General features: G+C 55.1%; 4 protein-coding genes across 4 annotated transcripts; 3 read left to right on the forward strand and 1 right to left on the reverse strand.

Moving 5' to 3' along the window:
- Window positions 1-228: 228 nt before the first annotated feature.
- Window positions 229-3,568, forward strand: ACET3X_002086 (uncharacterized protein; the record flags this gene model as incomplete). The annotated part of the gene is made up of 3 exons (XM_069447451.1): window positions 229-555; window positions 603-3,344; window positions 3,404-3,568. 3 exons carry the CDS (start codon window positions 229-231, stop codon window positions 3,566-3,568), a joined length of 3,234 nt encoding a protein of 1,077 aa, XP_069312328.1.
- Window positions 3,569-3,972: 404 nt separating this feature from the next.
- On the reverse strand, window positions 3,973-5,086 carry ACET3X_002087 (uncharacterized protein; the record flags this gene model as incomplete). Its single annotated transcript, XM_069447452.1, has 3 exons — window positions 3,973-4,017; window positions 4,478-4,839; window positions 4,924-5,086. 3 exons carry the CDS (start codon window positions 5,084-5,086, stop codon window positions 3,973-3,975), a joined length of 570 nt encoding a protein of 189 aa, XP_069312329.1.
- A 3,911-nt stretch (window positions 5,087-8,997) lies between these two features.
- Window positions 8,998-10,394, forward strand: ACET3X_002088 (uncharacterized protein; the record flags this gene model as incomplete). Its single annotated transcript, XM_069447453.1, has 3 exons — window positions 8,998-9,195; window positions 9,244-9,332; window positions 9,386-10,394. 3 exons carry the CDS (start codon window positions 8,998-9,000, stop codon window positions 10,392-10,394), a joined length of 1,296 nt encoding a protein of 431 aa, XP_069312330.1.
- Window positions 10,395-11,070: 676 nt separating this feature from the next.
- ACET3X_002089 (uncharacterized protein) lies at window positions 11,071-14,913 on the forward strand (the record flags this gene model as incomplete). Its single annotated transcript, XM_069447454.1, has 2 exons — window positions 11,071-14,524; window positions 14,843-14,913. The coding sequence occupies 2 exons, from the start codon at window positions 11,071-11,073 to the stop codon at window positions 14,911-14,913; spliced, it is 3,525 nt and encodes a 1,174-aa protein (XP_069312331.1).
- Window positions 14,914-16,632: the final 1,719 nt, after the last annotated feature.

Genomic DNA, 16,632 nt, shown 5'->3' on the forward strand with positions numbered 1-16,632 from the left:
CTCTTCGCAGACAATCGCGGCCAAGACGTGGAGTCGCGGTTTCGCCGACGCCGACGCGCCGACGCTAAGCAGGGGTACGGTGGCTCGTGTGCTAAATTATACGTGGAGACCACGACGTGCACCGCCTAAGTCGTAAAAGTATACCATGGCTGGATGAACCGTCACACACTGCTGGACGCACTACACGCAATTCCTGCCATGCCGTCATAGCCGTCCACATCCCCCAAGATGATGCGAGTTCTCGAGGCCAATGCGCCTCCCAAGCAGCGGGCCACCGACGCCATCAGCACCCTCAGTGGCAGGCTGACGAGCGCAACCCTCCTCGAAGACCGTCGCGCCGCCATCCTCGGCCTCCGGAGCTTCGCCAAAGAGTACCCGGCCTCGGTCGCCTCGGATGCCCTCAAAGGGCTCATTGAGGCGCTGAGCAAAGACAGCGAGGATGTCGACACGCTCAAGGTGGTGCTCGAGACGCTGCTCATGCTCTTCCACCCCGACGAGCACAGCCCCGAGGCCTCGCCCGAGCTCGAGTTTCTGCTGGCCGACCAGTTCTCACAGGTACGTCCTGGCCGTCTATCAACCCGCCTGTGCTGAGCTTATGGTAGCGCCAAGACAACATCACGCTGCTGCTCGACCTCCTCGACACGCCCGACTTCTACTCGCGCCTCTACTCGCTGCAGCTCATCCGCGCCATTTCGCTTGCACGCCCCCAGCGCACGCAGGAGTGCGTCCTCACTGCCCCCGGCGGCATCGAGCGCCTGGTAGCCACGCTCGACGACCCCCGCGATGCCATCCGCAACGAGGCCCTCGTCGTCCTCACCGACCTGGCTCGCACCTCGACTGAGCTGCAGAAGCTGTTCGTCTTCGAGGATGCCTTTACCAAGGTCTTCAATATGATCCACGCCGACGGCGGCCTCACCCAGGGCGGGGTAGTCGTCCAGGACTGTCTGAGCCTGCTGGCCATCCTCGTGCGCAACAACGTGTCCAACCAGACCAACATTCGAGAAATGGGCCACGTCGCCCGCTTCGCCGCGCTTCTGCCGGGCGGCAAGAAGCCGAAAAAGGCACGCCCGAGTGCAGAAGACGACGACGAGTGGGTCAGCCCACAGAGCGACAAGAACATCTGGGGGCTGCTCGCCATCATGCGCATGTTCCTCGTCAAGGGCAGTGCCGGCACACTGCAGAACCAGAATGTCTTCCAGCAGCACGGCCTCGTCCGACAACTCTTGAACGTGACGTTTGACCCTGCCACCGCCATGCCCATCAAGATCGAGGCTCTGAATACCCTCGCCGATCTCATCAGAGGCAACGCCCGGCTGCAAGAAGGATTCGCTGGAGAGCAGGTCAGACCCATTGTCGAGCCCGCTACCAACGGCGCTGCGTCTCCAAACCGCGTGGCCTCTGTCTACGTTATCGAAGCCCTCCTCAACCTCGTCCTTTCCCCAGCGCACAATGAGCTCTTCGACCTGCGCAATGCAGGCTGCGAGTGCATCAAGTCCTACTTCTACAACCACGCACAGATCAAATCGCATTTCCTCAACCGCGCCATCGACGGCCACGAGGGCGGCGACGAAACAGCAAATGCGCTGACAATCCTCATGGCGGGCCCACAAGTTCCACCCAAAGGCGACCCGTACAGAATCTGGTTCGCGGCAAATCTCATCTACCACCTCATCTTCGACGACTACCAGGCGAAAAACACGCTCATGCAGGTCAAAGAGGGCGACGCAGAGAGTGGAGAGGAAGTCGTCACGTGCATACAAACACTGACAGCGAACCTTATCGCTAGTCTGCAGCTCGGCGAGGACGAACGCATATCGGTCGCCTACCTCATGCTCCTGCTCGGCTGGCTCTATGAAGACGCGCCTGCCGTAGACGACTTTCTGGGCGAGGCGAGTAGCTTGCAGAGCCTCGTGCAGGCGGTTTTGACGCCGGGCGAGGAGCGCGTCGTCGTGCGTGGGCTGTGTGCGGCGCTGCTGGGCGTCGTATATGAGTTTGCGACGAGAGACTCGCCCGTGCCGCGGCGCGAACTTTTGCCTGTGCTCATGTCCAAGCTTGGTCGTGACAAGTATCTTGATGCGATTACGGAGTTAAGGCGACATCCGTTTGTACGCGACTTTGAGGTTTTGCCAAGGACTGGGGGTGCAGGGGGAGTGCTGCCGGAAGTTCTGTTTGATGAGACGTTTGTGGAGTTTTTGAAGGATAATTTTAGTAGGTTGGTGAGGGCGGTGGATCGGGATCCGAATATCGAGCAGCACCAGAGTCATGATGGTGTGGATCGCGATGTAGTCGATGCGCTGCGTGGCGAGAGTGAAGAGAAAGAGCACGCGATCCAGGACCTACGCGCACAGCTCATGACGCTCGAGCAGAAGATGGTCCACGAACAGGCTGAACACCGCAAGACGCAACAAGCCGCCGAAGAGCAGCGCAACACGCTGAAACGCATCAACGATAAACTGCACGACGATATTGAGAAAGAGGCCGCGAAGAAGGAACGAGAGTATCGCCAGGCGTTGCTCGAAACGGAGAATCGGTATAACACACAGATTGTCGCGTTGAATAGCAAGGTCCAGCAGTCTTCCAGAGAAGCGAATTTGGCTGTTGGCAAAGTGCGGCAGGAATGTGAAGAGCAGCTGCGTGATGCACAGCGTATGCGCACGGAATTGGAGCGCAGGGTTGCTGTGAGTGAGAAGGCGAGGGTCGAGGCAGTGGAGAATGTAAAAGGGTTGCAGGAGAGCTTGGTACAGACGCGCAGCGAGGTATCGACGGTGAAGGAGTCGTTGCGGAATGCTCAGAGTCTTGTGGCGAGCAGCGAGGCACAGATACAATTACTCCGTGAAGAGAAGGAGCGTGTTGTTAAGGAAAAGGGGGAGGAGATGGAGAAATTGGCGCAAGAGATGGAGAGACGTGTTGCGGATAAGGAGGCAAGGATCTTGGAAGTGGAAGCAGAGTACCAGATGGAGGTGGAGAGGGAGAGGGAGGAGAAACTCGCGATGCAGGCTAAGCTTGAGAAGGCGGAGAAGGAGAATCAGGAGGTCAAGATGAAGGCGCAGGATGCGACGTGGAAGGTTAAAGAGGCGGAGGAGAAGGTGAGGAAGGTGGAGGCGAGTGTTAAGGTGTTGGAGGAGAAGTTGAAGAAGGCGGAGGGCGCTGCTGCTGCTGCTGCTGCTAAGACTGCTGCTACTTCGCAGAAGAGTGGTAGTGCGGCGAATAACAGTGACAAGGAGATTAAGGAGCTCAAGGACAAGTTGAAGAAGGCGCAAGAGGCGGAGAAGGAGAAGGCGACGGAGCTGGAGGATTTGATCATGGTGTTGAGTGATTTGGAGGAGAAGAGGGGAAGGGATAAGGTGTGTTTTTTTGTTGTTGTTGGAGATTGTGTGGATGGTGTTGCTAATGATGTGGATAGGAACGGCTCAAGGCGCTTGGCGAGGAGGTGTCAGATGATGAGGATGAGGAGGAGGAGGAGGAGGAGGATGATGATGACGACGATGATGATGATGACGATAGCGATGGGGAGGAAGATGACGACGACGACGACGAGGATGAAAAGGAAGAGGAGAAGAAGAAGTAGGATGAATGAGATCAAGCGACATATCGTCAGTCTTCGAATGGCAGCTCGCTGGCCCTACAGAGGAATCTATCAGGGATCTGTCAAATGTGCAGTATAAAACAGCGGCGTGGCGACGTCATAAGTCGCGGATGGAACCCTTGAAGATTCGATTGCTAAGCTTGACAACTACATCGGTTTGGAGGATGCGAATAGCGTAGGATATGGTGCATCTTGCCGAATCTAAAGCTGTGTAGATGTTGCTGTCTGCGCAACCGTTATGGCTGGGAAGAGATTATGGTACCGCGTTTCCGAGCGGATTGCATGATTAACTAAAGATGTAGATGTTCGAGAAGCCTATTGCAGTCTTCGAGTTCGTTGCAAGCCATGGTCAGGGTGCGAAGGAGCTCGTTTTTAATAAGTATGTTCTAGCTAGGCATACCACTCTCTGAAGATCCACGCTGTATCGCATACTGACACGTTAGAAATCGGGCTATGTTGTGTACCTCTAGAGTATATTTTGGGTGTTACTTGAGAGCGTGCCAACATCCGTTTCCATTAGAATACCATGGCCCCGCCGTCAACGATGATATCCGTTCCATTTATATACCGTCCCGCATTACTACACAGCAACACCAGCGGCCCCGTCAGTTCCCACGGATGCCCCATCCGACCCATCGGATTCCTCTCATTCCAGCTCTTGCGCGCCCTAATCAGCCCATCGCCATCATTCAGTATCGTATCCATATACCCGGGACTCAAACAATTCACTCTAATCCCATAGCTACTCCACTCGGCCGCCAAGCTCTTCGCCAGCGACAACAACGCCGTCTTGGACGCATTATACGCACACTGCGGCTGCGGGTAATTCGTGTGGTGCGCAGAGATACTCGCCGTAAACACAATACTGCCCCCAGTCCCTTGCACACGTACCTGTTTCGCGAAAGCTTGCGCGCAGAGAAACGAGCCAGTGAGGTTAATCTCGTGTGTGCGCCGCCATTCATCGGCTGCCATTTCTATCGCGTGGGTGCAGCCGACTACGCCCGCGAAACAGCAGAGCATGTCGATGCTGCCGAGTACTTTGACTGAGCTCTCTATGGCGGACGCGATGGCGTGTTCGTCGCGCACGTCGACGGCTTCGGTCATGATGCGTGCGTGTGGGAACTTGGCGTGTAGCTTCTTGACGCTGTCGAAGGCTTGGTCAGGGTTCTTGTCCCATAGGGCTAGCCCTGTTGCGCCGTGCTCGAGAAGCGCCTGTGCGGCTTCGAGGGCGAGGGTGCCTGCGCCACCGGTGACTAGGACGGAGTTGGTTAGGTGGACGTTGAGCGTAGTGCATGGGTGGGACGGGCGAGTGCGCTTCCTTGCACGTGTTCACATACTGATTGCGTTTCCTTTGACCTGGAACCTGTACTGGGCTCTTTGTAAGGTGGAAAGGTCTTCTGGGGGTGGTTGGGGTGCGGTGAGAGGGTTGTCTGCTGTGGACAGTGTCATCTCTGGCAGCTGTCTGTTGACGAGCGCGGCGCGGTCTTCACCTCCTGGCATTTTGGCTGTGTCGTTGATATGTTCAAGGTTGATTCGTACGGGTAGGCTTCTTATTGTTCTTGAAGCTCGTAAAACGACCCCTGCCTTCTTATGAATCTGTTCGGACGACAGAAGTCCGCATGTACAGATGGGTGGTGGAGCTTGCCCAGCTCGAACATGACGTCGCGAGGGTCTGCCCCACTAGCGTGCTTTCATCCCACCAGATCCGAGGCAAGTTTGCCGAGCGCGGGGTTCGTCGACGCCGCAAAAACACAAGACCTCCGCAAGACCTCTCCGACGCCTCTAATATCGCCGTTGCAATCCTCCACCTGCTTTTCGGTCAGTTCGTGCTATCATGCTGCGGAACAGCATCGGAATTCGAAGATCGCCACATCTGCATGGTCACCAGCGAACTGATTGGATGCATCAATCGGGAGAAGAAGTCTTCCGGCTTCGTATGAACTGACGATGAAAGCATGCTAACAAGTGTGAATGACTTTCTGTACCTTCTTTGCAGCTGGCAGCGGAGATAGTACGCATTTCCGTATAAATTCGCGTCAGCTGTGCGTTGCGCATGCTCACTACTCTCCGTTGAAGCATTCATCCAGCACCGCTTTCCACAACCATGGGATACTCAACCCAACCTACCGAGTCGTCGCTCAAAAAAGAACTTCGGCCCAAAGTGGTCCAAACGTCTTTCGATAGCGGTGGTTTCTACTCCAGAACTGGTCATCAGCGAGCAAGAAGCATGGAAAGATCAAGCCAACTTCAAAGACGGCGCGCCAGACATATCAAGACCTGTTGATCCATGGGAACTGCTAAGCTGGCCGATGGGCCATTGAAACCTGCATAATATTTGTGACGAAGGGAATGAAGAAGGCCAAGACGATAAAAACGACGATGAGACGTCATACGCAGGTCGTTATGAGCTCGGAGGAGAATACGATCTCCGCCAAAGGGCCCTTGTCGAATACGACCGCAGCCAAAAAAACCTCGAACGCAGTGATATGGATTAACTTGACATGCAGCGGAGGATGCGGGGCTTCGCGAAGAGAATCTTGTTGTATGTTTTCGCAGCCCTTGTGCTCCATGGCATGTGGACGTACAGGAACGGGTCGAGCAGGAGCAGCACGTGTAGCTGTCTCTGCTCACAAGGCGCAACAGGACACGGTCGATGGTATAAACCCATACTGCTTACTTGTTTCAGTACTTTGTCACTTGGTTTGACTGGAAGGAGTGGAGTTGCCTGAGTGGCTTAAACGCACTGCTTCGCCTCCCGAACCGAGCCGACATCATCGTCAGTAAGACGTCGTAATGATTATCCACAGCATCGACAAAACAATTTTTTTTTGCTATGTGAATAGCTGTTCTGAACGTACAAACACCCTAACTACCTTAGCTTAATGCGCCATGCGTGTAAATGCGGGGTCTCCACATGGCTTGTCATGCAGTAGCGACAGCTCGGTCCGCGCCATAAAAACACCCGACACCTGATCTACACATCCAACCAAGACCACCATCTCCAGGTCTTTCCCTATCTTCCTGCCTCTCCCTTTTTTCCAGCGCACCAAATGGCAGACGAAACCAGCCTCCTCAAACGCGGCACAAAAAGAGCAAGAACACGACACGGGTTAGTCAGCCACCACGCCCAGCACACCAAGAAAACAAACTCCTTGAACCACCAAGCCCCTCTTTAACGCCCCTATCTCCAGATGCACAAACTGCAAAACAAAAAGACGCAAATGCGACGAGATCAAACCTACCTGCGGGCGCTGCACCAGCCGGCGCGAACAATGCGAATGGGCTTCTCGCCTCACCTTCCGGGCTGAAAACGCGCTGGGCGTTGAACCATCGTCGCTACATCGTCCGCCGGGACGGCAACCGGCGCGCTTCAGGATCAAAGATGTGACTGCGGAAGTGATACGCGATTATCAGCATTACGATACGGGAGATGATGTCGATGTGTCGTCGGATCAGTCTGATGGACAGCAGCAGCAGCAGCAGCAGCAGCAGCAAGCGAGTACAGCACCTCGCAACGACCAGGGTACAGCGTTCCAGGAACACTTTGACTGGCAGCATAATCCCACTTTCGCTACTGCAGAGCCGGATTTGAATAGTCTGCCGTCTGCGGGTTATGTCTCTTTGCCTACGCCTGGGGATCTAGAGTCTATCTGGCATAGTCCTGTGGCTACGACGTATCTGGATGATAGTGTGTTTCTCCCCGGTTCAGCATATCTCGACGCGCATTCTACGTTCCGGAACCATCTTATCCAGGAAGTAAGATCGAATGTGCCGACTCGACAAGGCACGCCTGATGCTTCCCGCATCGATCATGTATGGGGAGCAGATGCGAACTACACTCCAAATACCGAGAACTACATACCAGAAATATCCCCCCGCATCACCACAGTCGAAGATCCAACGCCCACAACCCCTACACCACCCCCTCTCTCCCCCGAAGAAGAATTCACACTCTGGAAAAACTGGTTCGACGAAGTCGCCCCCTGGATCGACAAATTCGACCCAGAGCGACACTTCCGGCACACACTCCCCGTGCTCGCACGCTCACACAGCCACCTGCATTACTCCATCCTCGCGCTCTCGGCGCGCCAACTCGAACAAAAAACCGCCAGCAAACACGCCGAAAAAAGCCTGTCGCTTTACCAAACCGCCATCCAACTCGTTCTGCCCCAACTGCACACACGCAGCACCCCTGTCATCGCATCGTGTGTCGTGCTCTGCGTGCTCGAGATGCTCAGTTCGTCCGCGAAAGCATGGCACCAGCATCTGGATGGGTGTGCGCATCTGCTGGAAGCGGTAGGCATCAATGGGTTCTCTGGGGGCGTTGACCAAGCGCTGTTTTGGTGCTTTGCGAGAATGGATGTATGTGGTGGGCTCATTGCATCGTCGAGGACGCTGATACCGGTTGAACGGTGGGCTGGGGGTATGGATGTTGATAGCGATGTAAGGCGCTTCCGGGGGGATGGTGGGTTCAATGTGCATGCGTGTGAGGCGGTGTATCTCGTGGCGCAGATACTCGATTTACTTTCTTTTCATGACAATCTCGCGGGGCGGACCGGTGCTACGCCGCCCGTGACAGCCGCAGACGCGGAGGAAACGTATATAGCGCGCTGGACGCGGCTGTGGTCGCACGTCTCTGCGTGGTACGCTGCGCGCCCCGCGGAGATGCTGCCGATATCTTGTTTCTCGACGCCCGCATCGCCGTTCCCAAGAATATTGTATAGCAACCCGGCTGCCATGTCTGGCAACCAACTCCATCATACAGCATGCATCTTGCTGCTGCGCCACAGGCCGTCTGGCGTCACTGTTACACCAAAGCCGCATTCCATCTTCTGGCACGCGCGCCAGATCTGTGGGATATCGATGAGCAATGATGATCATGCGGCGTGGACGAACGCGATACAGCCGTTGTGGATCGCGGGCCAATGGATGAGTCACGAGACCGAGCAGAAAGCGATCCTGAGGCTGCTGGACAAGATTGAGAAGCAGAGTGGGTGGAGTACCAAGTGGAGGGCGGAGGATCTGAAGGAGTTCTGGGGGTGAGTGTTGCAGGAAGGAGGGGAGGCTCTGCTTCAGCCTTGTCGCTTCGCGCGCGTAAATGTGCGGTCTGGAGGCGTAACTGCGTAGTCTGGAGATGTTGTCGGCCGGTGTATGCGCATGTGATGTTCTAGGTGCATAATGCGCGCAATGAGTGTGGATGCAGTTGGATGCAAGAGGTCAGCCTTGCAGCCCAGCGACTATTCTTGAAAGCCGCTCGTGTTGATGGGCTTGGCGACGTCTTCTGGCCCCCCATGTTCAGCCTCATAGCCTTGTTTATTGAGATAAAAAGCCGTGTCGTTGCACAAAGTTGCGGCAGCACATTATCTGCAACCCTGCATTGACCTAGCCTGCTGCATTCAGTATCTTTCAGTATGGGCGACACCTTTGGCTTCCTGAGAAACGTGTCTGGGAGCCCTTTCCAGTTCGCCGTGATAGAGGCTTGCCAGGCTGAGAATGTCAATCTCACTCAGGCGTGCAATTTGACGTTCAATGCGGATCACCAACTTGTTTCGATTGGCAATGTGACGCGGGGGAAGATGCTGCCACAGCCGGGGATAGCTGGCATTGGAGTGAGTTGAAAGACACCAGTAGATATAGCACAGCGCTAACACTGCCAGATATGGTTCGCAATGGTGCCGTTCTTCGCTGTTGTTGTCATCGCAGTGGTGTACATCGGCCTAGAAGTCGCGAGTAGGACAAAAGTCTCGTAAGCACCCTGGGGTGACAGTCTCAGACCAAACCAAGCACTGATGCACGCAGGGAATCAAATGTCTTTGCATGGTTCAGAGACAAACGCGGCAAGGATCCCGAGAACCCAAATGCAGAGCCATCCTGGGAAGACAAGATGCGCGCAGTAGGCCGGACGTTCGTCTTGAGCGTTGCAGACACTCAGATCATCTTTGTTGGAGGATTCCTTCTCGGTTTTGCTGGTCAGAGCAAGTGTAAGCTGACAGGCTACCACTTCACTGCAGCCGTTAGCCAGATGATGATTTCGCTGTCTGTCATCACCTTGTCTGTCGCGCTCATACGGACGTATTGGCGAAATCCACTCGCAGCCACGTTCCGGCTACTGCTCTCCCTCGGCGCTTTCATTGGCGTCGGATTGACCATCTTCAGGGAAGCAAACTACGCGCCGTTCGACCTGGTCACTCATCCGAACAACGACAGCGCGATTCTCCTACCCGTAGCCTGCCTGCTAGAGATGGACCTACGAGCGGCGGCAGAGAAGCACGCGCGATACAACGAGGCAGACCTCGGCTTCGGGGACGCAGAGATGTGGCCACCCGAACGGTTCCTGTTCATCTTCCTCGGTGTCGCCTTCCTATGGGCGCACTTTCTCGTTCCTGTTCGCTTCTTCAAATACCGCAAGTCCGGCACCCGCGCAACGGAAAAACGGTCGAGGCCGCGGAAGTTACTCAACTTTGTATACTGGGCGTTGGCCTTTCTCGTACCTACCGGGACGTCGATTTTCTGCTGGTTCCGCGTTTTTATCATGCGGAAGTGGGTAAATGACTCAGGCTGGATAGAGGCTCCGAACACGGAGATGATCATCTGGGACTCTGGGCAGCTGATCGCGATGGGCATTCTTATTACGGTCATGATGAATGTGTTGACTGAGGCCAAGGAGAGGAAGAAGAAGGATGCGATACAGGAACGTGAAAATGGGGTGCAGGTGCCGTTGGTGCCCCGGAGACGTGCACCAAACCACGCGTACGCCCCGGTTGCCCGTGGGCCGAACGGGCCCTTGAACACGGCGAGGGCGAGGTAGTGGGCTTCGAGGTAGTTGCCTGGGTTGTTAGAGGAGTAACTGATGAAACACAAGAGAATCCATGTCGCGTCCAAGTCTTGATATCGCCCACTCGTGTTTCACGAGCATGGTTGAATTTGTGCTTTGGTGCGCGATATTACTGCTAAGGAATCGTGTGTTTGCTGGGAGCGCGTGATGCAGGAGTTTATCGATGCCCTATTACTTGAGTGAGGGTGTTCACGATGGTGGTAAGGTGTGAAGCGCGTCGCGAGGGAGGGTGATGACGGCACCCGTGCACGGACTTGTCGGTCTCGGAGGTGAGTGCGGCGATGCTGATTACCGCTTGGGTGCTCCATCATCATCACCGCTCGACACACATGGAAGCTGGTCGAAGGCGACTACTGTACGCGGCTTCTTTCTTATAGACACGAATCCCGACTTCTTCACGGGCACCTCCTCTCACTTGGACGGATCAGGATAACGCCCGCTCGCACCGAACGCTGCCTTTGCTGGCCTCGTCGACATTCACACTCGTAAACATTGCGCGATACATGCACGACTAATCTAATACTCCCTCCGCCGTCTGGCAGACTAGCAGTCACCCCGAATACAACCATAGCCCACCCATAACTAGATACGTTGTATACGCATTCCGAGTTGCCGCCTCCCATCAGACTCGCCCGACGGCCCCGCCACCATGTTCACGACCTTCACCGGCAACACGCGAAAGGCGCGCCAGGTAAACCTCGGCGGGAAGAAGACCAACCCCTTCGGTCCCCCCGGCTCCGGCGCCGGATCACAAGCCGCCCTCGACCGCGCACAGCAAGACCGGGTGCAACGCCAGCGGGAGCGAGATACGCTGAATGCGGCCAAGCGGATACAGAGGGTATGGCGGGGTCACTCTGCTAGGAGAGATGTGGCCGACAAGCTACGCGGGGCATGGGACCGGGCAGAGGCGTCGGGCGGTGCTTCGCATGCGGCGGCATACCACTCGGAGGAAGAAGCCCTGGCCCAACTGCAACGGCTGCTCCGCTTCGCCTCCTCGAGGAGTGACGACGATCTGAGACGGATACAACACTATGCATCGCGACAGACGGAGACAGCCAAGAAGCTGGGCACGGCTTCGCGTGGGCCATGGCCGTGGGCATACTTGAGGCTGCAGCGCATACTACTCGTGGCTATACAACGGCAGCTCCAGAAGACGTCGACAGTCCAATGGCAACAGATCAGACCCTCTGTGGTTGTGCTCCAGTTCCTCGCAGACCAGATACCCGCCGAAACGTCTCAAAACGCCGAAGCTTACCACCGCACCCTCGCACACGTCGTCTCAGCATTTACCTCGACACTAGAAGCACACAGCGACGGGCCAGACATGAGCGATGTTGTACGAGCGGCAGCCATCTCACCAATGAAGCGCGTGACCGGATACACATTGGATGCCTACGAAGCATTTGGCATACACTTCTTGACTCTCCCGGTACTAGCATCAGACTCGACGTCGCCGTGCTTACAGAAGTTCCGCGACTCGCTTGCCGACTCGATCAACTACAAACTCCTCGCAAACGCCTTGGCGACTCTATCAAAGAGGGCAGGACTACAGAGCAAAGCCGAGTTGAAGAGCACATCAAGCCGACTGCGTTTGCTGGGAAACTTCATCTACTTCCACCGCTACGCCCACAACTTTGACACCCCCGAAGCGTACGCTATCCATAAAGATTTTGTAGCCGTTGTTTCTGTTTTGTTGAACTCCCTGCCAGTCAACATCGTTGATGATGGTCACCCAATTTCCGAGCTCTCGGAAGATGGCGTCGAGCAAGACTCCGAGATAGTCTCGGGTTTCTTGAGAGAGCAAGTTGGCTCGCTTGTGCACCAGGAAGGTATCGGTAGCCTTCTCGCTGGATCCTCACAGTCGGCCGAAGCTTCAGATGACGAGAAGATTGACGAAGCGCGCCAGCTCGCAAACTACGCCCTCGCGTTGCTTCGATTCTTTCCCCGTCGGGGTGACGAGATACGGATGTGGCTGTATATCGGCCCATCGGAAGCATCCGAGAAGAGTGCAAGGAAGCTGCCGGCGATCAGGTACTTTTGGGAAGCATCAAAACGATCATCAGTTTTTACTACCATCTTCAAAGACTCAAGGGCAGCGATTGGACTCTTAAAGCCAAAGTCATCGAACGTGAACGGCTCCGACCGCCCGGGAACATCGGGACTAACGCATCACGGTTTCTGGCAGCCTGCGCAGCAGCAGGTTGACCGCGATGCAGTCACCACCGACGAGTGGCGCGTCATTCTCGTGTTCCTGGAACTGTACACCTTTGTGCTCAAAGTCACCGATGACGAGGAGTTCTTCACGTCGGGACAAAAAGACATCTACTCCGGCCAGATGCGCGACAGTGGCTTGCCTTTGAGCGAAGTAAAGGACCTGACGACCTTTCTCAAGAACCTCGGCTTCACACTTTACTTCAACGCAGTAGAAATTACAAGTTCAGACGAGGACTCTAGAAGCAATAGCACAGGTCTCAATTACTTCAACCCGCAAGTCATGGACAATCAAGCCCAAAAAGAGCATGCCGAGCCATCAATAGGTGGTGTCGCAGGCTTGAGGATCGATTACGTCAAGGGCTTGGTCACTGGATTGCTCCGTATGGTGTACGAACGCGACTCGCGACGCAAGTTCCTGCCTGCGGACCACTGGCTGATGGTCTCGCGGTTCGACATGACTGGATTCATCCCGGCCGTAGTTGAAGAGGAGGAGTCGCGACATAGGATCCAAGAGGAAGACGCAGACGATCTCGACGATCTGGAAGAAGAAGAGTTTGACGATACACCACAGCTCATTGGCACTAGTCGAACGCAACAACAGCGACGCTTGGAGAAGCTACAACGGCAGCAGCGCAAGGCTTCGCGGAGACGGTACCTGCAAGCGGTGGCGCCTCGTCTTGAGATTTTGCAGAACATGCCCTTCTTCATACCCTTTACCACTCGGGTGCAAATCTTCCGCGAGTTTGTCAAGCTAGACATGATCAAGCGAAGAGGGTCTGCGGATCCAGAATTCTGGCGATTCAGAACCATGCAGCAGCCAAACGCACGAAGTCAACTGGAGAAGCACACAGCACGGATCAGGAGAGAACATGAATTTGATGATGCTTTTGAGCAGTTCTATGAGTTGGGCCAAGGCTTGAAGGAGCCGATCCAGATTACCTTTATGGACCAGTTTGGCGCTCCCGAGGCTGGTATCGACGGCGGCGGAGTCACCAAGGAGTTCCTCACCAGCGTCACCAGCCGAGCGTTCATGCCAACAGACTACATCGACATGTTTGTCGAAAACGACCAACACCTCCTCTACCCAAACCCCGCCGCCCTGGAAGAACACAAAGAAGCCCTCCGCCAAGCCGGCATTCGCGAAGGCTCTCAGGAATACCGCGCGCAGATCACCGAACTCCTCCAGCGCTACGAGTTCCTTGGCCGCATAATCGGCAAATGTCTCTACGAAGGCATCCTCGTCGACGTAAACTTTGCCCCTTTCTTCCTCCGCAAATGGGCTCTCACAGGCGGCACGGGCTCGGCGCCCAACGAATCCGGCTACCGCCCCACGCTCAACGACCTCCGCGACCTAGACGAAGAACTCTACCAGGGCCTCCACAAGCTGAAAACCTACCCCGGCGACGTCGAAGACTTTTCCCTCAACTTCACCGTCACCGACACCGTCGTCGTCGACCACACGACCTCGCCCAAGAAAACCAAAGCCATCACCAAGGACCTCAAACCCGACGGCTCAAACACGCCCGTCACGAATCAGAACCGCCTCGTCTACATTAGCTACATGGCGCGCCACCGGCTGCAAAATCAACCGTACGCGCAGACCACCGCCTTCCTCCGCGGCCTAAGCACCATGATCCAACCCTCCTGGCTCTCCATGTTCAACGCGTCCGAACTCCAAACCCTCATCTCGGGTACCCGTACTTCCATCGACGTCGAAGACCTGCGCCGCAACACCATCTACGGCGGTACATATGTCATTGGCGACGACGGTCTCGAGCACCCGACGATCCAGATGCTGTGGAAGGTCATGGCGGAAATGAGTGACGAGGAGCGGCGTGCTGTGCTCAAGTTTGTGACGAGTACGCCGCGCGCGCCGCTGTTGGGGTTTGGTACGCTGAATCCGAGGTTTAGTATTAGGGACGCGGGGAGTGATCAGAGTAGGCTGCCGAGTACGAGTACGTGTGTGAATCTTTTGAAACTGCCAATGTATGGGGATGAGGAGACGTTGAGGGAGAAGTTGTTGTATAGTGTGTTTAGTGGGGCAGGGTTTGATTTGAGTTGAGCAGGGGTGTAAAGAGGGGAAGGGGAAGGGGATGGAGATGGAGATGTTTTGATTGTGAGGCTTGTGGACAGCGTATCAGGCGAAATGTCTAGGCTGGGTGATTGACTCTGAGACTGGGTAGATCAATTACGACATGACGTGATAGGTCGGGAGATTATGTCCACTTGTGCCACAGCTCTAGACGCTGCTGCTTTTGGCAGTGCAACCGTTAGGTAGCTAACTATTGATATTACACCCGTCTTTGCGAAACTGGTGAACGCTGTTGTGGTCTGTGTAGAGGGGATATGTTAGCTACATACGGTGTGCGGTACAATGTACATACCAGCGAGAGAAACAGGGACCGGGGGGTTCGGAAATCAGGGAGCTTGGGCCTCGTGGGGAGACAGAGAGCTGTGGTTTCTTCTCGCACATGCCGTAGTAATCGACACTTTTCAGAACCTTCTATATTAGGAAGGTGGGGCAAGCGAGCTAGCAAACCTCCCCGTCTGCACAAGTGTGGGGAAATGATCATCTTCAGAACAGGGGGCAATCAACTTCACGGCGCTACAAGTCGGTCTATGATTAGTCGAATAACGAGTACTCAGCGCATCGAGTATATTTTCGACAGATACGCTAGTTCGTTATGCGTCGCACGCGAAGATCGTGAACATCGAGAGTCGAAAAGCGCGTCGCAATGCCGTCTGCATACTGTGCATATTAGGACTCGGATTCGCGCGTCGTCATGAGTCTCAGCTACGTCCATGTTCGCCGACGTTAATCATCGTATGGAACTTCGATAACGACAACCCTCGCTTCCAGATATGGCACTCCATCTAGCTGCTGCAGCGACCCACGAATACAAACCTCTGCCACAACGTCACATCAGGCTGCTCAGACTACAGGATGATGCTCAGTCCGAAGCAAAGCCTGCTCTTGTAGATGTACTGTTGGATTCCGCGCCTCCGTACGAAACAGTGTCGTACGTCTGGGGCGAGCAGATAAAAACATGCGCCTTCCACTTTAGCTCAGGCAGATGTGTCTTCATCACGCCCACGTTACGTACTACGATGACGCGACTTCGTTCTCTGTGCGGAACGGGGCATCTCTGGGTCGATCAGGTACGAAGATTATCGTGAGGTGTATTGGAGATTGAGACTGACTGCGTTGTTACAATCACAGCTGTGTATCGATCAGTCCAGCGTGTCTGATCGTAATCAGCAAGTGGCCATGATGGGTGAAATCTACAGCAAGTCGCAGGGTGTGCTGGTCTGGCTGGGCACCCCTTGTCTCGACTTTGAACAAGTGTCGGATTTGTTCCAGCAAGGCATGTTCTCTGGGCCACATCAACAGGCGTCGGAGACACCATCCACATCGAATGAAGAACGATCGAAGATCAGACTGGAGTTTTCTGATTACCGCAACTATCGGACCCTGGCACTGGATTTGCTGGCTCTGCCATGGTTCAATCGAGCCTGGGTGGTGCAAGAAGCTGTTTTGCCAGCCAGGGTAACATTCTCGCTTGGCCCTTTTACCTTTCCCATTGAAAACTTGTGGAGATTTATTAGCACGTTTGGTATACGGCAGTCGACAGGGTACCTAGTGTTGAACGAAATTATGCGACTCAGAAGTAAACGGTTTCGCCCGGACAGGAGCAAAGGCAAGGAAGCTATTTGCTTTTACCACACGCTTTCTATCCTCACGCCGCGGTGCAAGACATCAGTTCCGCATGATATCATCTTTGCGTTCTTGGGACTGCAGGATAATGCTCAAGTCCGGATTCTACCAGATTACAGCATGGATTGGAACAAAGTGCCAGAATTGGTGACTAGATCGATAATCGAAGCATCGAATAGCCTCGATTTACTGGGCGTCCTGCACCGTGGAGACGAGGACACGAGTCGGTGGTCTGACCTACCTTCGTGGGTGCCAGACTGGTCGAGGCGGCTCGAAGCCGAA

This window comes from Alternaria dauci, chromosome 1 (genome assembly GCF_042100115.1).
Source record: "Alternaria dauci strain A2016 chromosome 1, whole genome shotgun sequence".
Classification (NCBI taxonomy): Eukaryota; Fungi; Ascomycota; class Dothideomycetes; order Pleosporales; family Pleosporaceae; genus Alternaria; species Alternaria dauci.